Below are 25,522 nucleotides of genomic sequence, written 5' to 3' on the forward strand. Positions count from 1 at the left end.
TTTGATATAAAGTTATTTAAGGTTTTTTTCTGGTTTTTTTTTTTTTCATTTTTTTATGTATCTTGAAGAAGATGAAGAAGAACAAAAAAGATTAGGTGTTGATGGGTCAGTGTTGTATACAATGGATCTGCAATCAAACGGTTGAAATCATATCAAAAAACTTAAACATTAAAATACTAACGGAAATGATCGAAATAGTAAACGACAAAAGATTTATGAGACCAAATTGACACACTTAATAGTTAAGGGACCAAACTAAAAAAATAAAATAAGTTAAAGGACCGGAGAATGTATTAAGCTTTTCTATAAAACTTTACCTTGTCTAATAGACACTGTATAATGTCTTTGCTATAAATACTCAAAAAATCATATATCGTAATAAACACATATTCCAAACAATCAAAAAGTTCCATTTTTTCGTATTTTTATCTATTTACCTTTATGTCTTATCTTTATTTTTTATGCATTTTGTAGTGTAGATCAAAAAATCCAAAACAACTGTGAGATAGTTCCTACCTCAGCTCAACATCAAACACTTGAAGCAATGAGAATTGCAGATGAGAAAACTCAATCGACCGCAACTAATTTGAGCCTCTATTAATAGATATAATAAACTTAAGTAATTCAATATTCAAATGATATGAAATGATGTATAATCTTATTTTAGAAAAATGATTTTAATTACTAATAAAATATTTGGTTGTTTAAAAAACTCACAACTGATCACGTAGGATCGGGTTTGGGCATCAACTTTAGAGTCAACATTTAATTCTGGTTTTAAGTATGGGAGCTTCTAAACAGCGACTTAGTTGATATAATTATAAGGATGAAAACATACAGTAGAAACTCTTTAAATTAATAATGTCGGGACCGGAGAAATTTATTAATTTAGAGAGTTATTAATTTATCGATAAATTAATAATTATTAATTTAAAGAGTTTTTAAGTAATTATACTGTACATACCAAACAAAAAGGCAAATTAGTCTATGTCTCTTAGAATTAAGTTGCACCAAATCTTGGGATTCAATGTAAATTAATAAATATTGTATTCATATCCATTGGAAATATGACTTTTGACTTTTGAAGTATATAGTAAATGTAAACAAATGGAATGTTCAATGTATTCTTAAGCAAGTTTGGCATATATAAATTACATGAATGTGTTAAAAGTATTCAAACCATATCTCATTCACGAGATGGCTTCTCATCTAAAAGGTGTTGCAAAATCAACTATGTCATATCAAATACGTAAGGAGTTGTGCGAGTACAAGAGAGATAATCCTGCAAGCACACAAAAAGACTTGCAGAGATGGCTTGAGGGAAAATTTCAGTTGAAAGTTAGTCAAGGAACAATATCAAACACACTTAAGCGGTCAAATGACTATCTCTCTGCTGAAATAGAAAGGGGAAGAGCGGAGATCAAAAGACACAAACCAGCAAAATATCCTGACATGGAGAAGGTTGTTTATGAGTGGTTTCTACAGCATCAAGAACGTGTGAATATCACAGGAGAATTAATTTTGCAGAAGGCAAGAGATACAATGAAACTCTTGTACCCTCATGATGATTCAGATTTTAACTTCTCTACAGGATGGCTTGGGAAATTCAAGCACCGACATGGCATAAAGTTATTTCGTCGTTTTGGCGAGAGTGGGTCTGTTGATGTACAAGACATGGAGCAGAAATTGGTATCGATTTGAGAGAAAATTGATCAGTTCCCTATGAAAGATGCTTTCAATATGGATGAAACTGGGTTGTTTTATAGGCTACAAGCTGATCATTCACTGGCAACAAAACAACTTGAAGGAAGAAAACAAGATAAAGAAAGGTTGACGGTAGTTATTTGTTGCAATGAAGATGGCTCTGAAAAAATCCCTCTATGGATTATTGGGAAATATGCAAAGCCTCGTTGCTTCAAGAATGTCAACATGAATAGCTTGGATTGTCAGTATCGAGCTAACAAAAAAGCATGGATGACTAGTGTGCTTTTTGATGAATATGTTCATTCATTTGACCAAATGATGCATGGTAGAAGAGTTCTACTTGTGGTGGATAATTGTCCAGCACATCCAAGAAATATTGAAGGGCTAAGAAACGTTGAGTTGTTCTTCTTGCCACCCAACATGACATCAAAGATTCAACCTTGCGATGCTGGGATAATAAGAGCTTTCAAGATGCATTACCGTAGAAGGTTTTACCGCAAAATATTGGAAGGTTATGAGGTGGGACAATCTGATCCAGGGAAGATAAATGTCCTTGATGCTATCAATTTGGCAATCCCAGCTTGGACGATAGATGTTCGAAAAGAAACAATAGCGAATTGCTTCCGACACTGTAAAATTCATTCAGCTAGTGATGTTGTAGGAAATTTGGATGAATCCACTTTTGATGAAGAAACTCAAGACCTCCAGACTATGATCAATCAATGTGGCTATCGTAATAAGATGGATATCGACAATCTAATGAACTACCCAGGTGAAAATGAAGCATGTTCGGAGGTTCAGAGTTTAGAAGATATTGTGCGTACTATCATTGAGAACAATGCAGAGGATGACGACGAAGATGATACGGTGTCTTTGGAGCCTGTTACGCGAAAGGAAACACTTATGGCGTCGAACACTCTTCACAACTTTATGATACAATACAAAAATACAACACCTCAGCTATTGGATGCAATAAGAAAAGTTAGAGATTGAGCTCCAAACAGACTTGAACTTTAAAGGAAAACAAACAACTATTGAATCATATTTCAACAAAGTGTAATATATTTTTTTTCAGTTTCTATGAATTATTAATTTATGATTTTCTTGGAACCGAAAATTATAAAGGAATCTCCCAAAAAATTATTATCTTATTATTTTATCGAATTATTTAATTTTTTACACTGGCCCAAGTCGGGACCGGACAAATTTATTATTTTAGAGAGTTTATTAATTTACCGAGTATTAATTTAAAGAGTTTCTACTGTACTTAACTTCAATTTTTTAGTGTAACGTTTAATTTTGGTTTTTAGCATAGCTAAAAAAAAACTATGACTTAATTGATATAATTATAAGGATGAAAAATATATTTAACTCTCTCGAATCTAAAACATATCTTACTCTTTTGTAAAAAAAAATAAAAATATCTTACTCTATTCTTTATAAATTGGAATTATTTTGAATAATACGAAAGATGTTATTATCGGTCCAACGATATTTGTTGCATTAAGAAAGATGATAAATGAAAGAAAGAGAATAATGATTTTATTCGATTAACTATTGATATTTTTTTATTATCATAAATGCAAAGTGGTGAATAATAACTTAAGAGTGATGCATATAATATTAGTTAAGGATACAATTGAAAAATAAGCAATTGAAATTGATTTGAAAACTAAAAAACAAATTTTTTGGACAATTTTTCTTCAAAATATGACAAAAAAATGTAGGAATGGGGCATTTTTCTATGATAAACAACAAACTCTTGTCTATCCTTCCCCCCCCCCCCCCCCCAAAAAAAAAAAGAAAAGAAAAAAAAAAGACTAGTGTATATGTGGTCTTGAAAAGGAATCCCTCATCTTAAGTTCAATGGACTGGAAAGTCGTGGAAAGTCGTGTATATGTGGTCAGAAGTATATGTTAAATGGGAACCATTTTCTACACGGGTCTATCATATTACAGTTACTTAATAAGTTAAGAGTTTCATAACCAGCTATATATACATAACCGTTTGTTTCAAGAAGCCATAAAAAGAAAAAATAAGTTAGATTATTAGTGATGGAAAGGAAGTGTAAGGTGTGTGTCACTGGTGGTGCTGGTTATATTGGCTCTCTCTTAGTCAAAAAGCTTTTAGAAAAGGGATACACCGTTCATGCTACTCTTAGAAACTTGAGTATTAATCCATTCTCTTTCTCTCTCTCACGCTCCTCATCTTTTTCTTTCTTAAAATTATATGAATTTATTAATTTGAGGGGTTGGAACAGTGGACCAATCATGTTTGAATCCCTCTATCGATGCATGTAGCACATTGTAACAGTTGCAAAACCGTTTTAAATTGGTTAATTAAATTTGAACTGTTTTGCAGTTGTTGTTATGTGCGAGATTATTAGAGATGTAATAAGTGACGGAACAACTAATTAACCGTGAACATTCATTTATTTATTTCAGAGGACGAATCCAAAGTAGGGTTCCTTAAAGGCTTTCCACATGCAAATACTAGATTGGTGCTATTTGAAGCTGACATATACAAACCAGATGGTTTTTGGCCTGCAATTCAAGGCTGTGAATTTGTCTTCCATGTTGCTACTCCCTTTCTACACCAAACTGATTCCCAGGTTCATTTCCCCAATATTAATTATTAATCTTTTGTTTCCTTTTAATATTTAACCAATTTTTAGTTTTTTAGGTATGGTAGCTTACTAGCTTTAGTCCATTTCTGACAAGTGACACTTTAGATATACGAATTAGTTTCTCAAATTGTAGGATTGGATAATTTTGTCTCATTGAATTTAATTTTTTTTATCACATTTATTTTCTAGACAATGACAAATTTAAATTGACTGATTCAAAAGGCTAATGTGATCAATTTTTCCAATTTTGTTGGTTATGTAGAAATTTTATAGATGTTGCATGACTAAAGTGTATATGTAACATCCCGTTTTTTCAACTTAATTTTTTTTGCATAAAATTAGAGTAATCAACTAAACAGGATGTCACACTACATTAAAATATAAATAGAGTAAAATTACTATTTATTCAAAACACTTCATGTCATCAATTCAAATCTCATTGCAGCGGAAAACATTAATTGAACAACGTAATAACACAACGACCTCAACATAAACAACTCATTAAAATCCCATTCTAGGTGGTTCATCAACATAAAATCATAGGAATACGTAACACATGGAAAACAAGCAAGATCCACATCCCGTTACGTATCAGAGCAACCCTAAGACGACGCGTGAGAGAGTCAACTCACTTCAACAGCTATTCCTGGTTATCTGCACGTTACCCACGTAGAGGCAACATTCAAACAGAATGGGTGAGATTTCACATTCAATAATAATAAGCATATAATTCATCAAAAGAATTTAACAACATAGACAACATCAATTAATAATATTAATTCTTCATATTGTTCTTCATTAACAACTCATTGATAATTGACAATTTAACAACAACGACATCAACTCGACAATGCAACAACAACGACATTATCTCGACAATGCAACTACAACAACTTAATCATGCATGTGGTATCAACCAGGGCATCAAGCCCCCAACATATATAGCATAAATATACTCACAGAGCATCAAATCCCCAACTTATAGAGCAAATAGGCTCACAGGGCATAAAGTCCTCAACTTATAGAGCAAATAGGCTCACAGGGCATCAAGCCCTCAACTTTAATGAGTATGCATGGACTCAACAACAAACAACTTACACCGCATTGACAACTTAGACGACTTCAACAACTTAATACAACAAACTTGCAACTTGGTGATATTTATCAATCAACAACAGCATTGACAGCAACAACAACAACTTGCAACATAACAACATCAACAACAACAACTTGAATGATATGAACAACAATATTTCTATATCATACAATATTCACATAATATATGTATCTCAAATTATCCAACAACAACATTCATATTAATTCAGACTTCACTGAACAACAATATAATTATAAACAACTTTCATTCCTACCCCAAAGACCAACTCAGAATGTTACGTGCGACAGAGATCGCAAGAACCCTAAACAAGGTTGACTGCCACTGAGTAACTCGCAAGGCGAGCCACTCTACTCGCTATGGCGAGTTCAGGAAAAACGGTACTCGCTATGGCGAACAAGCTACTCGCCGTGGCGAGCTAAAAATGATGGCTCTCGGGAGTTTTGACATTTTTCACTCAAAAATCTCATTTTTAACTTCCCTATGCCCAAATTTGATCCAAAAACTTACCTAATCATTTCTAAACATGTTAAGACACTCAAAACCATCTAAAACTTGACCTCAAAAATTAATTTATAAAATCATATTTTTTTCACTGGGTAACTCGTTATAGCGAGCGACAACTGGGTTTACTCGCGAGACGAAAGAGGTTACTCGCAATGGCGAGCGGTGAAGATGATCACTCGCGAGGCGAGAACAGTTACTTGCTATGGCGAGCGATGAATGTCAGTTCTACGGGCAGAATGCAGTTTTGAACAAAACTCACCTAATTCCATAACTCTAACTTTAAAACTGATTCTAATCATTGTTCTATGAATAACCTAAGGTTTGGACACTATCTCTACATCAATTCAACATATTTCTACTCTTAAATCAACCAATTACAACTTCTAAACCTAATTCTCAAATTCCAAAAACTACAACCTACAACTTGTTAAATTCGATTTTCAGAATTATACCACTTAAAATTAGAGAAAGTTAGTCCCACCCTTACCTTAGATTCATCGATTGAAAGGTTCTCTTCTCTGGTTCTCCTCTTCTCTTAGTTTTCTCCCTTTTTCTCCAAAAATAGGTTTCACGTGAAAAACTATCTGACCCTAGTTTTTCCTATTTATTTCCTCAACCTACTTTATCTTATTTCCACTTAATCCACTAAACTCTTCTAAATTCCAAAACAGCCCCTCAACTTATCATTATTTTATTTTCAAATCTTATTCTATTAAATAATAAAATAAAGTCACTTAATAAAACAACAACACACCACATAACCACTTAAATCACATAAATCATATAAATAGACTATAAACCCAATAAAATAATTAAATAATTAAATAGGACGTTACAGTACAACACTAATAATTTGAAGGAAAGAGACAGTTACATAATCTAGTTTTGAATTATATTGTTCAAAATAAATAAACAGGCAATTTAGTATCTTAACTGATTTAAGACCAGAGATTAAAAGAGTTTATAAGTCAAGGTACAAAGTTCAAGCATCCACAAAGAAAATATAATACTAACATAATAATTAACATGTTATCATTTACGCATAAAAAAAATAAAAATTAGTAATTAATTAATTGTAAAATTGTTAATGGAAAGTTATTTTTTTAAGATTACCATAGGGGGATTTATTTTGGAGAATAAAAAGAATATAACTATATATCTGTGAGCTTAACTCAATTAATAAAGATATTATATTGTATATGTAAAAATCGTGATTCAAATTCCATATTAACTAACTTATTCACCTTAAAAAGTAAATTTATAGTCACTGAACTATTTGAAAAAAGAAAATATCGCCTAAAAAAACTCTCATTTCCTTATATTTCCCAAGACATGATTCAAACCATGTTAATATCCTATATTATGGAGTATTAATTTTTTGTTGGTAGCACAGTTTAAGAGCATAGAGGAAGCAGCAATAGCAAGTGTAAAAAGCATAGTTGAAACTTGTATTAAATCAAGAACAGTGAGAAAACTGATATACACTGGCACCGTGGTTGCATCATCTCCACTAAAGGATGATGGGTGTGGATACAAAGATTTCATCGATGAAACTTGTTGGACTCCTCTCCAGAGTCTTCACCTTCCCCTCACTCCTTTCCATAAGGTAAATACAATATATACACACATCAATGTACTTTCTCACTATGACTTTCGGTGTTTCTTTTTTAAATAACATAACATGTATTAATTATTTGGTGTGTATGATAGAGTCGTGATATATGTAGTAATACTTGAACCAAGAAAATAAACTAGTGATGTAAATAATATGATAAACATAAAGTATTTGATCCACACATAATAAAAAAACAGACTAAGTTTTTAGCACACTTAGCGATGACATGATAAAATATATATCATAAATGACAAAATTATCCTTGTGAAATCAATGTATTTTTTAAAATTAACTTTTGCTATTTTAACTTTTTATAAATTAACAAAAATTACTACTCAAGGTAAAGTAGATGATTATGCACGGAATGAGAGGAAGAAGTTGTGAAAGAGATCGAAAAAATATTGAAAAATGTTTGGATTTTAATATTCTAATATTCAAATTGTGTTGCTTAACATATGGAATAGAAATATTAATTTTAGTTGCAAAAAAAAAAGTATATTAATTTTATTATTAGCCCTGCCTAAAGGATCACACAAACGTTTTTTATAGAATAAGTTTAGGCAGGTTGGATTTTGTGGCTCATTAGAGTTTGAACAAATTTTAAGGTTTAAAGTGTTCTAAAAATTGTACTTAATTATATATAATTCATCAAAGAGATCCTCACATTATTAGTGAGGGTTGAACTCACGCTCTTGCGGGGTGAACCCACACTCTTGGAGGATATGAACTAATTCATCAATCCCAAACTTTTGTCTTTTCAGAAGAGGTGAAAAACCACTTCATATTTTTATCTATATCATTTTTTTTATGGACTATAACATCTTGTAAACACATCCTAACACTCATGAAATATTGCTTATACCTTTTATTCTTTTAATTATTCGAATAATAATTAAAAAAATTAATTTTACATTTTGATTTTTTTGTAAATTTGCACAAGACTTGTGATCACCTAAGACTTACTCGCAGTTTATCATATCCCATTATCAAATAGTTAATTCAAGTATGATAAAATAACTTTATCATTTGTGCCCCTTTATTCTCTACATCAACCATGGCCTAGAGTATATATGAATGGAGAATTTATTTTGAAAAGTTTGACAGGCGGTGATGAATTATTTTTTCTTTTTTAAATTAAGAAAACTATAAAATAATTTTAAAGATAAATAAGTGTGATTAAAAATTATAGAATCATTTTTTCATGTTATTTTATGAAATCTAAAAAATTTATCAAATTATAAACTTATCCCTCCAAAATCCTCCGTAGGTACCCTTGTCAATTAATTTTGAATTCTTATTATCAATTTTGAAAATATGGAATAACAGTTATGAATTGAGATTTTAAAGCTAATAAAATGGTGCTATGTCGATTGTCTAATAAAGTTGAAGAGAATGAAAGTTGATGTAGACTAACATGTGTACTAATCCTTGATATTAAACTTGAAATCACACCGAGATCGATGAAATTACATTGACATCATAATTTTATTGAAATATTGAATTGCAACTTTAGGCTAAATCAATATTACACACTATGACTAAGCCAAATTCACCGTCAATATAAAGATACACATGTGGTGTTCTTGCTTCAAGTGAATCTCTAACTCGATATATAACAAATCATGGTTAATTATTTATAGGATTACGCTTATTCCAAGACATTGGCAGAGAGAGAATTATTAACCAGTAACGGTAAAGATGAAAATGGAAATGGTGGAATTGAGGTGGTAACTTTGGCTGTGGGCCTAGTGGGAGGAGATGCTCTTCTCAGTTACTTACCCGCAAGTGTTGCAGTGATTATCTCTCAGATTCATGACAATGAAGTCGCATATCAGTCTTTGAAGTTCTTAGAAGATATAGATGGAAAAATTCCACTAGTCCACATTGATGATGTTTGTGAAGCTCATATCTTTTGCGCTGAAGATCCATCTATCAATGGCAGATTTTTGGTTGCAAACTCATATGCATCATCAGCAGAGATAGCAAATTATTATCTTCAAAACTATCCAGAATTCAATTTGAAAGAGAAGTAAGTTCTTACTATACTTTCTACATCAACTTATACAACATATAGTATCGATTTGTTTTGAAAATAAATTTCCTACAAAGTGAAATCTCTTATATCTATCGAGCTTGAAATCTTGATCGTCAAATTACATATTGGACAATGTCAAGTAGGGGCGGATTTGGCCTCACAATATCATCAAGACACAATTTTTTGCAGGTCTGCATCAATGGCGGAGCCAGAAGTTAATTTTTGAAGGGGCAAGTTTTTAGTGTATATATATTATTTATCAAAATAGTTATTCATAAAAAAATTGTAGGTATGATGGTACATACTATTGGGTTTTACGTCAGGAATCCCGACTCAACATGGGCAAATCAAGAATCTAACTCAAGTTCCACACCTGAATAGGGCGCACCTTTACTAGTGAACTACACCTTACACATATGATTAATTCACAAAGATTGATTTATATACTAACATTTAGCTAAATATTAAAAATAAAAATAAAAAAATTGAGTCTGGACTTGTGTAGCACTTGCCATATCAGGCCTAGTCCAGATCCGCCCCTGATGTCAAGCCGGTGAGTGAGACACTTAGGTGCAACTAATCTAAAGTTTACAAATAGTTTATGGAAAATAGACACGTGTTAAAAGATTATTATAAACCCAATGTTTCAAAAGTAGTAAATTTAATTATTATTTTTAAAAATTAATAATGCAAAATTTTACTTTTGAATTCTTTAAAATGTGTTAAAAAAGGAGATATATTTGCAACAAGCGTAATTTATCATAAACTTTTTTTACGTTGGTCCGCCTAAAAAAGACGGGTATTTATATTTAGACACACTTTTACTCGTTATACACTCAACCGAGATCCACATAGCACACATGATGTAAGACTAATAATAAGACAGACATAGTTTATATCCAATCATGTTTTGCCATAAATAGGTGTTAAAAGGAGGTATGAAATGAAAAGATGTTTATAAGTATTTTCCTAAACAAAAAACATTATGTTGGTCTGAGTTAAATTTAACTCAGACCTCTTAAGCAATGTCTTGAGTTCCAACCTTGTAGATGAAAAGAAGAAGAAAAAAAAAGGTGATCGAAATATAAGACCCTACTAAAGATGGTTAGATTGATTCTGTACTGAAAATAATCATTCACAATGTTGGTAGATATTTTGAACCAATAATATGCTTTTGAAAAAATATCTAAAATCTTACAATATTTGACATCTGATTTTAGGTATTTGGAAGAGCCAAACAAAGCAATCAAATGGGCATCAACAAAGCTCACGGACAAAGGGTTTGTCTATAAATATGATCTCAAGATGATACTAGACGATAGTGTCAAATGCGGAAGAAGGACGGGCGATTTTAGTATGTAATGATGGATGATCTTGAGTTCGATTCTCACAAGTTAAAAATGTATATTGGCCAACCTATATTTGATTTCCGAACAAACGAATATTAATATTACGTTGGCAGGATGTAGACACTATGAGATTAGTCAACCATCATCTTAATAAAAAAATACAATTTGTAATGATTTTTTTAAGGATTGTAATGATATCTTATAAATTGTGGTTATACTAATTAATGATGGACTCTTCATACACTGTGTGGAATAATTTATTAAGAGGTCACTTGGACTCTTCACTCTTCCATGATATTTTTTATGTGAAAATTATCTAGTTGATCTCATTTTTGTTCTTGAAATTGTTTAGTGGAGCAATTTAGTCCTTAAACTTACAAAATAACAAATTAGTCTTTGAATTTAATAAGTTAAATCAATTTAATTTGTTCATCCATCAAAGTATATCTTTTGTAAACATCAATCAAAACCAATAAAAAAAACGTATATATATATATATATATATATGACTTGAATAGTCTTTGACGAGTGTATGTATAACTTTATAGTTGTGTATAACCTTATAATTGTGATGCTATTTTTATAAATGATGCTTTTGCATATACAGTGAAATATATTTTAGCATGATTTTTCTGTGGCAAAATTAAGTGAAATAGATTTGCTTGCTACTAGTTGAAAGTGAAGCCCGAATTCGAGATACGATACGGATACGATACTGCACCAATATGTTGATATAAAAAAATTTCAAAACTCAAGATACGATACGGCTAAGATACGTTAATAAAAGAATTATTTAATTAGATGTACAATATAATTATAATCATTTTTTAATATGAAAATATATTAACATACAAAAGAAACCGATCATAGGCTCGTAGTACATCAACATAAATATAAATAATATTGACGATTAAGAGAGTGATAATTAATCAATTACATACACAATATATCCTAAAAGGAGCATCATCAGTGGTATACTATATCCAAAAGAAATATTATTAGTGCTATACTATATCGATAAAATAAAAAGCACTATATCCAAAAAAGAACACATCAGTACTCAAGAATTAAGTTATTTTAATTAACATTAATTAGGAAGTTTTGGGGAAGATATCAGTGCATGATAATTATCAGATACTCTCTTGATATGTATCGGGAAGCATCTGATAATTATTATTTTTTTAAAATAAAATTTAATCTTCGGATGCTCTCCTGATACATATCGAGAAGTATCAGACAAGTATCGGTGCAGAATACGTAAAAGATACGATACGTCATCCATTTTGAAGTATCGAAGCTTCCCGTGCTCAATTATATTCAGATGTTAGTGACTTTGTCAAGTACATTTTTATAGATTTTGGAATTGGATACAATGTGAAATTCACACTGTGTCAAAGAATCAAATGTAGTTGAAAAGAAAAGGAAGAGAAACATAAAATACTCTCACCATTTGGATTAGTGGCCTTGGGGAGACGAGACCCCTCATGTTTACTGGCATATTTATTAGGTGGACTCCAAACTCCGAAGTAGTGGGTAGATAATGCATTGTTATTCTTTATATATAAAAAAATGCTTAGTTATTGTTATTGACTACCGTGTGTGGTCAGAATTGTATAAATAAAAAAATCATATGTTAGATCACGGGCTCCATTTTGTATATATGGTCTGAATCATATTTTATATCATGGGGTCCATTTTGTATATATGTACCTATCATGTGACTGAAGAGGGAAGAAGTTAGAGTATCATCAGTGATGATGGAAAGGAGGTGCAAGGTGTGTGTTACAGGTGGTGCTGGTTATATTGGTTCTCTCCTTGTCAAGAAGCTTTTGGAAAAGGGCTACACTGTCCATGCCACTCTTAGAAACTTAAGTATTCATTCTCTCCATATCTTTTTTCCTTTCTTTCCACTGTCCATTTTTTTCAGAAAATTTGGTGAGTTCATTAATTCAAGACGCGGGGATTAAAACGCCTGCGTCGATGCATATAACATAACAGTTGCAGGACCGTTATTTTTTTAATTAAATTTAAACGGTCCAGCAGTTGTTACAAGCAGCACGATTAAGATTTAAGTTTAGATCAAGCTCTTAATTATGCACGAGTTAAAAATATTAATATTAAAAAAATCTTATTAAAGGTGACTTCATTTATTGATTTCAGAGGATGAGTCCAAAGTAAGCTTTCTGAGAGGCTTTCCTCATGCAAATACTAGATTGGTGCTATTTGAAGCAGACATATACAAACCAGATGATTTTGGGACTGCAATTCAAGGTTGTGAGTTTGTCTTTCATGTTGCCACTCCTTATCTACATCAAACTGATTCTCAGGTTAATATCCAAATATTGATTATTAGTCTTTTCTTTACGCATGGCAATGGGGCGATGTGGGGACGGGTTTTGCCTTCCCCATCCCCATCCCCTACTCTCATATACTTACCCCTTACCCTATCCATAGCTAACGGGGATGAGAAATTGAATCTCATCCCCATCCCCAATGGGTTATGGTATTCCCGCTCCATCCCCGTTCTGCAGTGAATCAATTTTTTGATAATTGATAAAAAAAGAGTTTTTTTAAACTTCAAAGGTAATATTGTAATGCATTATCCAACAATTTGCGTTCATTTTAACATTTATTTACCGAATAATTCAGTTTCTCCTTTAACTATCAATAAAAGTTTGTATATCATGACAATTATCAAACCAAATAACATAGCATATCATTATCAACCCCCTCAACAAAAACAAAAATATGACATTTCTACATTCGGGTAGGGTTTGGATATGGGTTCGGGGTGGGTACATATATCTCCGTTACCCGTCCCGTACCCGTATTTTGAAATCGGTAAAAACCCAAATCCATACCCGATCAAATTGAGGAAAATCCGTCAAATTGAGGTTGGCTTGGACGGGTATTCATGGGCACGAGTTTTTTTTCCATGCCTACTTTTCCTTCCTTTTGGTTATGTACTTGAAATATTTAGCCAATTTTATGGCTGCTTAATTAACTTCTTCTAATTGACACTTTAGATAAAAGAATCATCAATTTTGCTACTGAAATTGTAGTAATTGATATTTTTCTCTCTACAATCAATGAACTTTTGAAATAATCATGAATTTGAAAATTTCTGTTACATTAATTATATGAAGACAATTACAAATTTAAATTGACTAATTCAAAAGAGCTAATATATGTGGTCAAACTTTTCTAATTTTGTACATTATTTATAAATTTCGTTGATGTTGGTAGCACAGTTTAGGAGCATAGAGGAAGCAGCAATAGCCGGCGTAAAAAGCATAGCTGCGACTTGTATTAAATCAAGAACGGTGAGACGACTAATATACACTGGCACCGTGGTTGCAGCTTCTCCACTGAAGGACGATGGGAGTGGATACAAAGACTTCATTGATGAAACTTGTTGGACTCCTCTCCAGAGTCTCCACCTTCCTCTAACTGATTTCCATAAGGTAAATATAGAGAGAAGGGAGGGTCAAGTTAAACACTTATATCAATAATATTACACCATTCAATATTGTTTTACTAGTGTATATTTTTTAAATTTGGTAGAACTGTTACTTTATATCATATATGATATAGATCATTTGCCTAAAACTTTACATAAAGCTAAAATCATTTTATATATTATTGAGGCATATCAAAATTGACGATATTCAATAAAAGTGCATAAACCCTTAATTATGATAGGTCTCACCAGGGGCGGACCTGGACTAGGCTCGGTATGGCAAGTGCCACACCAGTCCAAGCACAATTATTATTATTTTTTTAATTTTTAGCTAAATGTTACATTATATAAATCAATCTATAAATTAATCACATGCGTATGGTCTACTCTAGTGGTAATGGTGCTCCCTATTCAAATAGGGAATTTGGATTCGATTATTGTTTTGCCCATTTTAACTTTTCAACTATATTATTTTAACTAAAAGTACCATAAAAAAATGCACAATGCATGTGTTGAACTGGAGTACCCGACATAAAATACAATAGTATGTATGTACCACTATATATACAATTTTTTTTATGAATAACTATTGTGAGAAATAATATATACACACTAAAGAAATTGTCCCCTCAAAAAATTACTCCTGGTTCTGCCATTGGTGCAGACTTGCAAAAAATTGCACCTCACTAATTTTGTGAGGCCAAGTCTACCCTTAGGTCTCACTAACATATCAAATGATTTTAGATTCACATAAATTCTTTTATGAATGATCTACATTACATAAACTAACAATTCAACCGTCAAATTTAAAAAATACTTACAGAGTAAAACGATATCAAAAAATGTAACATTAGACTAACTATTTTTTTACAAATTAAATCTTACAAAATATGATAGTATTTTTTTTATTTTTTTTGTAAAATAGCCTAGCGGTTTGAGAAATTCACCTTAAAGTTGAATATGGGATATCCGGGGTTCGAACCCCGACTCTGCATATATTATGCATCATCCCTTATCAAGTGAGCTACTCTCACGGTGTAACGTCCTGATATTTATATTATTATTATTATTATTATTATTTATAAATATGTGTTTTGTGATAAATTTGTTAAATGTAGTTATAGGACATGAACATATTTTTCTTTTGATATCTAAATCTAATTTGTTTTAATTGGATTCAATATCTTATTATATTTTTGGATAATCGTGCTTTTAATTTTAGTAGAGAGTATCTCAACAAATACTTTGAGTATTTTAGTTCTAAATAATTTAATCCTTTTGATCCAACAATATTTTGTTTGATTTTGTCTTGAAAGTGAGATATCAACTATTTTATTAATGGTATGTTCTTGTCATTCTATTTGTCTCAAGATGGGTTAGTGGGAATGTTCTAAAATCAAGGGTCTAATGAGATTGTAGACTTATGATTTAGTTGGAATTGTTGTCCAACGGATAAACAAGAAAACATAAATTTTCGAGTAGTAACGGTACCAATTTTAAAATAGAATTATGATACAGTTAATTGGGTATGGATAATTTAACATATACATAAAAACATTTATTTCTCAAAGAGACTTTTAGGGCTGAGTAGAGGACCCGAACCCGCCCCAAACCGATAAAACCGATTCTGAATTTTGGCTATCAACAGGTTGGAATGGGTTGAATGGGTTCACAGGTGAAACAGTGCAGTTTCAGATGGGTTGATGTGGTCGGGGTCGGTTTTGCCCAAACCAAAACCGGTATAACCAAACCCGACCGAACATATGCTGAGAAATAATGCAGTAGCTATAAAGCCCAAAAGTGAACAAGCCCAAACAATTAACCAATCCAATACCCTTCATATAAATATAAGTTTTCTACTTCTATCCTAAACCGTGACCCGTCGAAAACGAGACCCGCCCAAATCGAATGTAATTATGGGCGGAATTGGGCCTTGAAATAAGTTGATCAGTTTCATTCATCTTAGCCAGTTCAGCCCCGACCCCGACCGATGCTCTACCCTAGAGACTTGGACCTTACATTAGTTAAACCCGATAAAATATGAGATTGTAGAATATTCTCACCAACCCATCTTGAGACAAATAGAATGACAAGAACATACCACTAATAGAATAGTTGCTTGATTAGGTGTGTACTCTTAATTAAAAGTTGATATCTCACTTTCAAGATTAAATTATTTAAAACTAAAATACTCAAAGTATTTGTTGAGATACTCTCTACCAAAATTAAAAGCACGATTATCCAAAAATATAATAAGATATTGAATCCAATTAAAACAAATTAGATTTAGATATCAAAAGTAAAATATTTTCATGTCCTATAAGTATAACTACATTTAACAAATTTATCACAAAACACACATTTATAAATAAAGCAATAATAATAATAATAATATAAATATCGGGACGTTACTCCGTCAAAAAAAAAAAAATATCGGGACGTTAAACACGGGACTGTGATAGTGTAAATTATTGTTAAACATTGTTGCTTCTTAATAACTAAACACAACAAAATTTAAATTGTACTTAACTAACATATTTCTACGATTTTTTCACAAGTTATGATTAATTTTTTTTTAGGGGTACGTTGCTTCCAAGACATTAGCAGAAAGAGAATTATTAAGGAGCTATGGTAATGATGAAAATGGAAGTGGTGGATTTGAGGTGGTAAGCCTGGTTGTTGGCGTTGTGGGAGGGGAGACTCCTCTCAGTTACTTACCAGGAAGTGTTGCAGTGATTACCTCTCAGCTACAAGACAATGAAGCCTTATACCAATCTTTGAAGTTCTTAGAAGATATATGTGGAAAAATTCCAATTGTCCACATTGATGATGTTTGTGAAGCCCATATCTTTTGCGCTGAGCTTCCATCTATCAATGGCAGATTCTTGGTTGTAAACTCATGTGCATCATTATCAGAGATAGGAAATTATTATTCTCAAAACTATCCAGAATTCAAATTGAAGGAGAAGTAAGTTTACTACCTTTTTTGTCAAATAGTCTAATGAATAGAAATTTACCCCTTGATAATGAATAAGCTGTGAATTCGGAGTTTAAACACCGACCTATGTATATTGCAATGTCTCTATCAACTAAAAAAATTATGAGTTTGAAATATATATTGTTCAATTAAAGATTGGATGGTGTCAAGTTGGTGAGTAAGACATTAACGTGCAATTAATCTAAAGTTCACTAATAGTTTCCATAAAATTTGTTATTGTCTTTTAATGTTGAAAATTTAGATGTGGACTGTTCAATTACAAATATCTTTTTTTTTTTTAACAAACAAATATCTAAAATATGATATCAACATTATATTGATCAGAGTTGAATTGAACTTAGATCTCTTAAATAATGTCTCGAATTAGAATCTTATAAATAAATAAAAAGTGATTGGGATAAAAGATCTTACTAAATATGGTCATGCAAGTTCCTCAACAAAAATTAGTCATCATAGTTAGTATATATTTGCACTAATAACATGCTTATGAAAATATCTCTCTAAACTCTAAAAATATTTGGTATTTTGCTGTAGGTATTTGGAAGGGCAAAACAGGGGAATCAAATGGGACTCAAACAAGCTCATAGATAATGGATTTGTCTACAAATATGATCTGAAGATGATATTAGATGATAATATCAGATGCTTAAGAAGGGTCGGCGATCATAGTATGTGTTTGGTTTCAATTTTAGAGGATCTAAAGTGATTCTAGAAGTTATAAAATTGATTTTATGATGTTTGGATGATTTAAAGTAGATTTGATTTACTTGTAGAATTTATTCTACTTGAATAAACTACACTTTGTGTGTGTTTAGTTTTGTGTTGACAATAATTGATTTTGATTTAATTGATTTTGAATAAAAGTTTCTTTTAGAAAATAAAATATCTCTCTCTCTCTCTCTCTCTCTCTCTCTCTCTCTCTCTCTCTCTCTCTCTCTCTCTCTCTCTCTCTCTCTCTCTCTCTCTCTCTCTCTCTCTCTCTCTCTCTCTCTATATATATATATATATATATATATATATATCAAAAAACGCTCTCACCTCTCTTCTAACCTAACCGTCGGCGCATCCCCTTCCATTCTTCTTCAAACCTCTCATCGTCCTCATGCAGTGGTTTCTGGTGGTGGTGCGATGAGTTTTCTACCTCGCATTACCGATCCACACCGATTTTGGTCCTAGGTGCTATCAACACACGCTACTCTGGTGTGTTTTGGTCCTAGATGGTTGAAAACCTGGTGTTGCTAGATTTGTAACATCTAGGCCAGTTTCTTTGGTTGCAGTTTAAAGTCGCGTTATCTTCCTTGGAGGTGGTAGTGGTTTCGTGTTTCACTTGCAAGATGGATGCGATTCATTTTTGGCTTTGTTTTTCTAATTCCATTACAGATTTGTTGAGATCCAAGTTTCGGGATTGCATCAGAAGTGCAAGAGAAGATGGTCACACGTCGGAAGAGAAGGTTCGGTTTCGAAAAAATTTCAATCATGTGTACTCTGTGGTTTTGTATCCCAGTCATCCTTTTGTTTGACATGGGAGGGTGTGGACTCGAAAGAGTCGTTAATACTTGCTGCCGTGTAGGGAGTTGATGGATCTTGAATTGTCTCTTTGTTGGCAGACGATTCAAACGCCAATTTAATATTCGTCATTCACTTTGTTTGATTTGAACTGTGAGGCTCGAAAGGGTTGTTTAGCTTGCTGCCATTGTTGCAGGGAGTTGATGGTACATGAACCGCATCCGTGTTGAGAAAGGGTTCAATCACCACATCGAAAACCTTTAGTTAGTTTTAGGATTAATTAGAGATTTAGAGGTTGATATACTTGTGTGTTGTTTTAATTTTTGTATCACCCGTTTGTGTTTTGTGTGGTTTTACTTGGTTAGGTTTATGTCCCCCAATTTTTATGTATTGTTTCCTTTTATTAATAATATTTATGAGTATTTAACAACAAATCAGAGCAGGGTGTCAACTTAGTTGGGAGCCTCTCTTTTTTATGTCATTTTATTCTTGCCTTATAAAAAATAAATAAAAATGAGTTGAATGAAATTGTTTTATGTATGGATACATTAATGTGGAAGTAATTCTTATCATTTCATATTGTTTGGATAATTTGAATCAAAATTGATCTTAAATGTGTAATTACCAAAACGGCTTTGAATATATGCTTTATCAAAATAATAACTAATATACACCATCAAAATGATAAAAGAGGATTTTACTATGTACACAATCAATATATTTTTTTAACAAGTAGTCTAATGATTAGAAATTTAAATTAACTTTGGTTTCTCAGTCATTCAATATATTAAACATGTATGATTACCTCCGTTTTAATCTACCAGTATGAATAAAATTATTACTTTTTTATTTAATCACAATAATCTCGGATTTCAATTATAAAAAAATATCTAACTTCAAAATTTCGCTTATGTGCAATTAGTTTTCTTGATTTGATAAAAAAAATATAAAATTATGAAAAGTACCATATATTGGAACGTGTTTCATGAGAATAAAAAAATATTAAAATGAAACTTACATGAATTAAAATGTATATTAGGACAAATAACATTAAATAGAGTCAAAGTAAGTTATATTTGTTTTAATTTAAGATAAAAAAATTTATCTATTTTTTATATTTAAGATTGGAGAGAGTATTTCTCTCGGAAGCAATTTATCTCTAGTGAGAAAAAATTGACAGAAAACAACTTTCTTTAACCTCCTCCCCTCCCATCATTTTTTTTAATTAGTGATTATGAGTCACAAATTAAAACACTCTAACCTAATTTTATTATACTTTACTGTAATTTTCATTTCGAAATCATTGTTCCCCTTTTTTCAAACAAACATTTCCTCCTTCTTAAAGTTTCTAACCGAATCCCACAAACTAAAACCTCCACCAAACATGGGTTAGAAAAAAGTAGGAGATCTATGTCAACCCACTCAATTACATGCAAGTTCTTCAACTCATTAATGGTGATCCTAAGAGTAAGGTTAAAAAAACTCTTCTAGTATGCTAATGCGAGATAGATCAGGCGAGATAGATCAGGCAACTAAAAATAAAGGTAAAATATAAAGGTCATAAATATTGATAAACTTTGATTCCCTTTGTTGCATATGTGTTGTTGCATATGTGTTGTTGCTATATGTTTATGATGACTCTGCTCTAGAACTGTGTTAGGATCATGGAAGAGTGTTATTTGAGCTAATATTTCATTTTGTGTCACTTTACATGCTATCTGTCAAGCTCAATTTGTGATCTATGAGATAACAAAGATTAAAACGCTATACTTTAAACAAAAAATACAAAACAAAAAACAAAAACAATATGAAAAAAGTACCTTTCGATCCATTAGAACCAACTCCATGGAAAATGGTAGTTTTTTTTATTTTTGTAGTCTTGAACAAATCAAGCACGAACAACCCTCACAATAAATGTTCACGATTGTTTTCTTGGCGAAACATCAGAGATGAAGTCGTGTTTCGTAGACATTTTTCTTTGCAATAAAAAGTTACAGAAATAACTTAGAATATAGATATCAAAGAACCAGAGAACAAAAAAAGAAAAAAAAAACTATATTTTGTGATTGTTGTGTATTCATACCTAAAAGTGCTACTATTTATATAAAAAATAGTACTATAACGATTAATATATATATATTAATTGTTAATTTGACCGTTTTAAAATTAATATTATCAACGTCTTTAATATTATAAAACGTACATTAAATGATTAGATTATATTTCATGTAACCTACAAAAAATTAACTTCATAATATTTGAAATTTAATAATATCTTATTAATATTAAATAATTAAATTTTGTAACGAATAAAAATTAATTATATAACCTTAAAAACTAATTACTACAATTAAATTTTTTAATTAGTAGGTTCCTGTCATAGTGTAACGCACCAAAATTTAAAATATAATTTATTCAAGTTATTTATTATAACCTACCAAATTTTTAATGTACCGTATAAATGTTAATCGAATACTAATTATATTAATAATTATTTGATTGTAACGTACAAATTTTTAATGTAACATATAAATTTTAATCGAAAAAATAGTTATATTAATAATTATTTGATTGTAACCAACTATGCATTTTATGTACAATTTAATGTTAAATAAAAAACGGTTTTTAATTATAATTATTAAGCTTGTATTAACAATTAGGAGAATTTTTTGGAACAAATGCCAAGTAGGATTAGGATGATGTGGACATCTTTAGAGGAGAGGATTTTGAAATAAGCTATTTCTAAAAACTCTAAATTGTTAGTATAAAGATTTTGAACTATCACATGTAACTGCTGGTGGTTGGGGTTGTATGTGGGTTTCCATTTAGGCATAGTAAATTTTTAACAAAAACCATGAAGCAACACATACAATTTAAAGTTAAAAAGGCTTAAATATGTATTTCATCCTTGCAATTAGGGGTCGTTTAAAAATTGGTCTCTGTATTCGTTATTCCTTACAAATTAGCCTTGCATTCTTTAATCATTTAAAATTTCGTCCTTTAACCCAGTTAATCACTGCCAGATCATCAAATTAACAAAATGGCATGAGAAAGAACATAAATACCCCTGATGTCATCTTCTCAAAACCTTCATTCCACTTCTCTACATCGCGACACCACATTAATACGTTTTTGAAGCAGCTTTCCTTCAACCAAGATCCATCTCTTATTTGCTAAACTTCTTGATCTCATAAAATAACGTTCATTCCACGCGAATACCATTCCCTCACTTTTCTCGCCATTGGAACGTGAATACCATTCCACGCGAATACCATTCGTCGTAGCGGTTTTCGTCTCTGTTTCTCTCTCCATCGTGGTTGTTGCAGCCTTGATAAATTAATGTTGTTCTCTTTGGATTTCTCCTTCTCTTTCTACAATTGCTGAGCCATATTTTTTTTTGTTTTACAATCTCACCTTTGAACCAGATTGGAACCATTCTGTTTATGAAAGGTTTATTTGATGGGAATTATTTATCAGGTTTTTATGATAAAAATTAGAATCTGGGTTTGATGTTTGTGTTGTATCTGTGTTTGAAATACACCTTGATGTTTTTAGGGGTTTGTTCAAATTACTTTTTGTTTGTTTGAATCAAAGAAAATTTGAGATTTTGACATTTGAGGATTAGAATTTTGAAGGTACTTGGAGTTGTTTCTTAATGTGTGGTGGCGTAGGAAATGGATTCCTTGTGTTCAACAAAAAAAAAAAGATGTTTAAGGAAGTGGGTTGTATAGCAAACAAAGATGAAGAAATTTCTGAAAATTGAAGAAGATGAACAGAGAAAGGTTTCAAGATTTAAGAAGAAATGGTGTTACAGAGAAAGGAAACGAGAGGGAAAAGGAAGAAGATGAAGCCATGGGTATTTTGGTCTTTTCGCATTTGTCTGATGAGTTGAGGGGTATTTTTGTCCATTCACGTAATTATTAAGCTAATCAATGACGTGGCATTGATTAGCTGAGTTAAAGGAGGAAATTTTAAATGATTAAAGAATGCAAGGCTAGTTTGCAAGGATTAACGATTACAGAGACCAATTTTTAAACGACCCATAATTGCAAGGATGAAATGTATATTTAAGCCATTTAAAAATATACTAATTTATGTTAGAATAGTCATTCAACAATCACCCGATCCTTACAACTACTCGGGTAGTATTTGGATGACATTGTGATGTCATGTGACATTGATCAACCACAATGCAACAAATGACTTTTATTCTTTTTTTCACAAGGACTTCTTGTTTTTTGTTATATTTAACGTAAACGGTGACACGTGATATATCATAATTGGCTAATATCATATGACATTGAAAACCTAATATCACCTAAGTGCTATTCTAGTGTCCAATTCCTTTGGACCAAATAAACTGAAAAGGGTCGTTTACACTTTTTTTTTTTCCAAAGAGTAACTTTATCATAGTATAAAATTTTAAATAATAAGTAAAAAACATTAAACATGTCTCTTTTTTAATAATAAATAAATAATAATCAAAAGATTCAAAACAGAAAAGTTGCATGAATGAACCAAAACAAACAGAACATAACATGTTAAGCTTCACTTCAAAATTTAATGCACATTTCTCTCTCCCACTCTCCACTATTCTCTCCCACATTGTCTCTCAAACTTCAAAGTTGAATCTTTTTTAACCTTCTCTTCTCTTATGGAAGATCATACCAAACATCATCACAATCCTTTCCTCTATTTTCCATTGCTTCTACTTCACAAACTTCACCATTTTCTTCACAACTTCAAAAAAAAAATCCTCTCCATTCTCTTCAAGCTTCCAACATCCTTCTTTGCTCTTCTCGTTCTCTTCCTATTAGCTTACAATGCTTTCACCGTTTTCTGCATTCACATTCCTCATCATTACTCCCCACACAAACCTCTCCTTCTTCCTCCACCATCACACACCAAAACCAAACTCTCTTCGTCTGTTTTCTTCGCCCACAAGGAAGATAATTCACCAATCATCAACAAAACTCATTTCCCTCTTCTCCACAAAATCTCCATTCACAAATTCAAGAGAGTTAAAAAACACAAACGTGGCCTAAAAACCTTGCACTCTGACACAAAATTTCCACTTTTTCAAAAAAGACTTGGTGCATTTTTCAATGGAAATTCTTCTTCATGTTCTTGCAAGTTGAGATTTTTTATGACTTGGATTTCACCCTTGAAAGCATTTGGTGATAGAGAATTGTTATCAGTTGAAAGCTTGTTCAAGTCACACCCAAAAGCTTGTTTGGTGATAGTCTCAAAGTCAATGGATTCTGATAAAGGAACTCAAATTCTAAGACCCTTTGTGAAAAATGGTTTTAGAGTCATTGCAATTGAACCTGATTTCAACTATATATTCAAAAACACTCATGCAGAATCATGGTTTAATCGTTTAATACAAGGGAATGTAAATCCAGGTGAAATTTCATTAGGCCAAAACCTCTCAAATTTACTTAGACTTTCTCTCTTGTATAAATTTGGAGGCATTTATATAGATGCTGATATAATAATCATGAAGAGTTTTTCAAAATTCAGAAACACTATTGGAGCACAGAACATTGATGTGAAAACAAAGAAATGGAGTCGTTTGAACAATGCTGTGTTGATATTTGATAAAAAACACCCTTTGCTTTTGAAGTTTATTGAGGAATTTGCACTTACTTTTGATGGTAACAAGTGGGGGCATAATGGTCCTTATTTAATATCTAGAGTGGTTTCTAGAGTAAGTGGAAGAGAAGGGTATAATTTCAGTGTGGTTCCACCTTCTGCATTTTATCCTGTGGATTGGAGAGGTATAAAGAGTTTGTTTAGAGGACCTGGTGATGAGATTCATTCAAAATGGTTGGTTAAGAAAATGGTGCAAATTAGAAAAGAAAGTTATGCAGTGCATCTTTGGAATAGGCAAAGTGGGAAGCTTGAGGTTGTTAAAGGAAGTATTATTGATAGCATTATATCTAGTTGTTGCATTTTTTGCAACACTTATTAGGTTCTTAATTAAGTTTGTAGTTAGTGTCTTAGAATTACTAGTTTAAAGTTTAAACAATGGTTGTGTTGCAACTTGCAACTTATAATTAGTCATGGACCAATTGTGTATTTGGAGAAAAATTATATTTTAGATGGTTAAAGTTGGTTAATTGGAGAACTATAATAGATAATAATTAAGGGGTTAGTTGAACTCTTCACTCTTCCATGATATTTTTTTATGTGAAAATTATCTAGTTGATCTCATTTTTGTTTTTGAAATTGTTTAGTAGAGCAACTTAGTCCTCAAACTTACGAAATAACAAATTAGTTTTTGAATTTAATAAGTTCAATCAATTTTGTTCATCCATCAAAATATGTCTTTTATAAACATCCATTAAAATCAATAAAAGACATGCATATTGACTTGTTTGGGGGAATTAAACTTTGAAAATGACTTCTCAGCTCACAATCTTAAATAAGGCACCTACTTTATTTCATTCATGTGAGACTCACTTTCACTTTCTGTCTCATTCTCAACTCATTCCCTTGGCTTGCATCAGCTTATATATGATCCTTTTAATAGCCTATTGAGGTTGAATTGAAATTTTTAGAGGTAATTAAATGAATAAATGGAGTCATTTTTTTTGGGTCAAAAT

The 25,522-nt window shown here is 31.4% G+C and overlaps 3 protein-coding genes and 1 pseudogene across 4 annotated transcripts; all 4 read left to right on the forward strand.

The window, feature by feature from the left end:
- Nucleotides 1–1,412: 1,412 nt before the first annotated feature.
- On the forward strand, nucleotides 1,413–2,697 carry LOC112419248 (CENP-B homolog protein 2-like; annotated as a pseudogene).
- Nucleotides 2,698–3,652: 955 nt separating this feature from the next.
- On the forward strand, nucleotides 3,653–11,175 carry LOC11424750 (putative anthocyanidin reductase). Its single transcript, XM_003593494.3, has 5 exons — nucleotides 3,653–3,873; nucleotides 4,149–4,315; nucleotides 7,345–7,557; nucleotides 9,207–9,595; nucleotides 10,822–11,175. Exons 1-5 carry the CDS (start codon nucleotides 3,759–3,761, stop codon nucleotides 10,961–10,963), a joined length of 1,026 nt encoding a protein of 341 aa, XP_003593542.1. The 5' UTR covers nucleotides 3,653–3,758; the 3' UTR covers nucleotides 10,964–11,175.
- Nucleotides 11,176–12,610: 1,435 nt separating this feature from the next.
- On the forward strand, nucleotides 12,611–18,286 carry LOC11423935 (putative anthocyanidin reductase). Of its 2 annotated transcripts, none has more exons than XM_024776344.2 (5): nucleotides 12,611–12,822; nucleotides 13,111–13,221; nucleotides 14,197–14,414; nucleotides 16,990–17,378; nucleotides 17,943–18,286. In XM_024776344.2, exons 1-5 carry the CDS (start codon nucleotides 12,705–12,707, stop codon nucleotides 18,112–18,114), a joined length of 1,008 nt encoding a protein of 335 aa, XP_024632112.1. In that variant the 5' UTR covers nucleotides 12,611–12,704; the 3' UTR covers nucleotides 18,115–18,286. The 2 variants fall into 2 exon arrangements, with proteins under 2 accessions (XP_024632112.1, XP_003593543.1); XM_003593495.4 differs by having other exon boundaries at nucleotides 12,616–12,822; nucleotides 13,111–13,277; nucleotides 14,202–14,414.
- A 5,204-nt stretch (nucleotides 18,287–23,490) lies between these two features.
- Nucleotides 23,491–25,082, forward strand: LOC11424751 (uncharacterized protein At4g19900). Its single transcript, XM_003593501.2, has one exon. It carries the CDS (start codon nucleotides 23,569–23,571, stop codon nucleotides 24,886–24,888), a length of 1,320 nt encoding a protein of 439 aa, XP_003593549.1. The 5' UTR covers nucleotides 23,491–23,568; the 3' UTR covers nucleotides 24,889–25,082.
- Nucleotides 25,083–25,522: the final 440 nt, after the last annotated feature.

This window comes from Medicago truncatula, chromosome 2 (genome assembly GCF_003473485.1).
Source record: "Medicago truncatula cultivar Jemalong A17 chromosome 2, MtrunA17r5.0-ANR, whole genome shotgun sequence".
Lineage (NCBI taxonomy): Eukaryota > Viridiplantae > Streptophyta > Magnoliopsida > Fabales > Fabaceae > Medicago > Medicago truncatula.

Excerpts from the sequence above, each read along its gene's own strand:
- LOC11424750 (XM_003593494.3), top strand. The coding sequence starts at position 3,759 with ATGGAAAGGAAGTGTAAGGTGTGTGTCACTGGTGGTGCTGGTTATATT. Across the intron at positions 3,874-4,148 it reads TGCTACTCTTAGAAACTTGA|AGGACGAATCCAAAGTAGGG; the intron begins GTATTAATCCAT and ends TATTTATTTCAG. Across the intron at positions 7,558-9,206 it reads CCCTCACTCCTTTCCATAAG|GATTACGCTTATTCCAAGAC; the intron begins GTAAATACAATA and ends AATTATTTATAG.
- LOC11423935 (XM_003593495.4), top strand. The coding sequence starts at position 12,705 with ATGATGGAAAGGAGGTGCAAGGTGTGTGTTACAGGTGGTGCTGGTTAT. Across the intron at positions 12,823-13,110 it reads TGCCACTCTTAGAAACTTAA|AGGATGAGTCCAAAGTAAGC; the intron begins GTATTCATTCTC and ends TATTGATTTCAG. Across the intron at positions 17,379-17,942 it reads GAATTCAAATTGAAGGAGAA|GTATTTGGAAGGGCAAAACA; the intron begins GTAAGTTTACTA and ends ATTTTGCTGTAG.
- LOC11424751 (XM_003593501.2), top strand. The coding sequence starts at position 23,569 with ATGGAAGATCATACCAAACATCATCACAATCCTTTCCTCTATTTTCCA.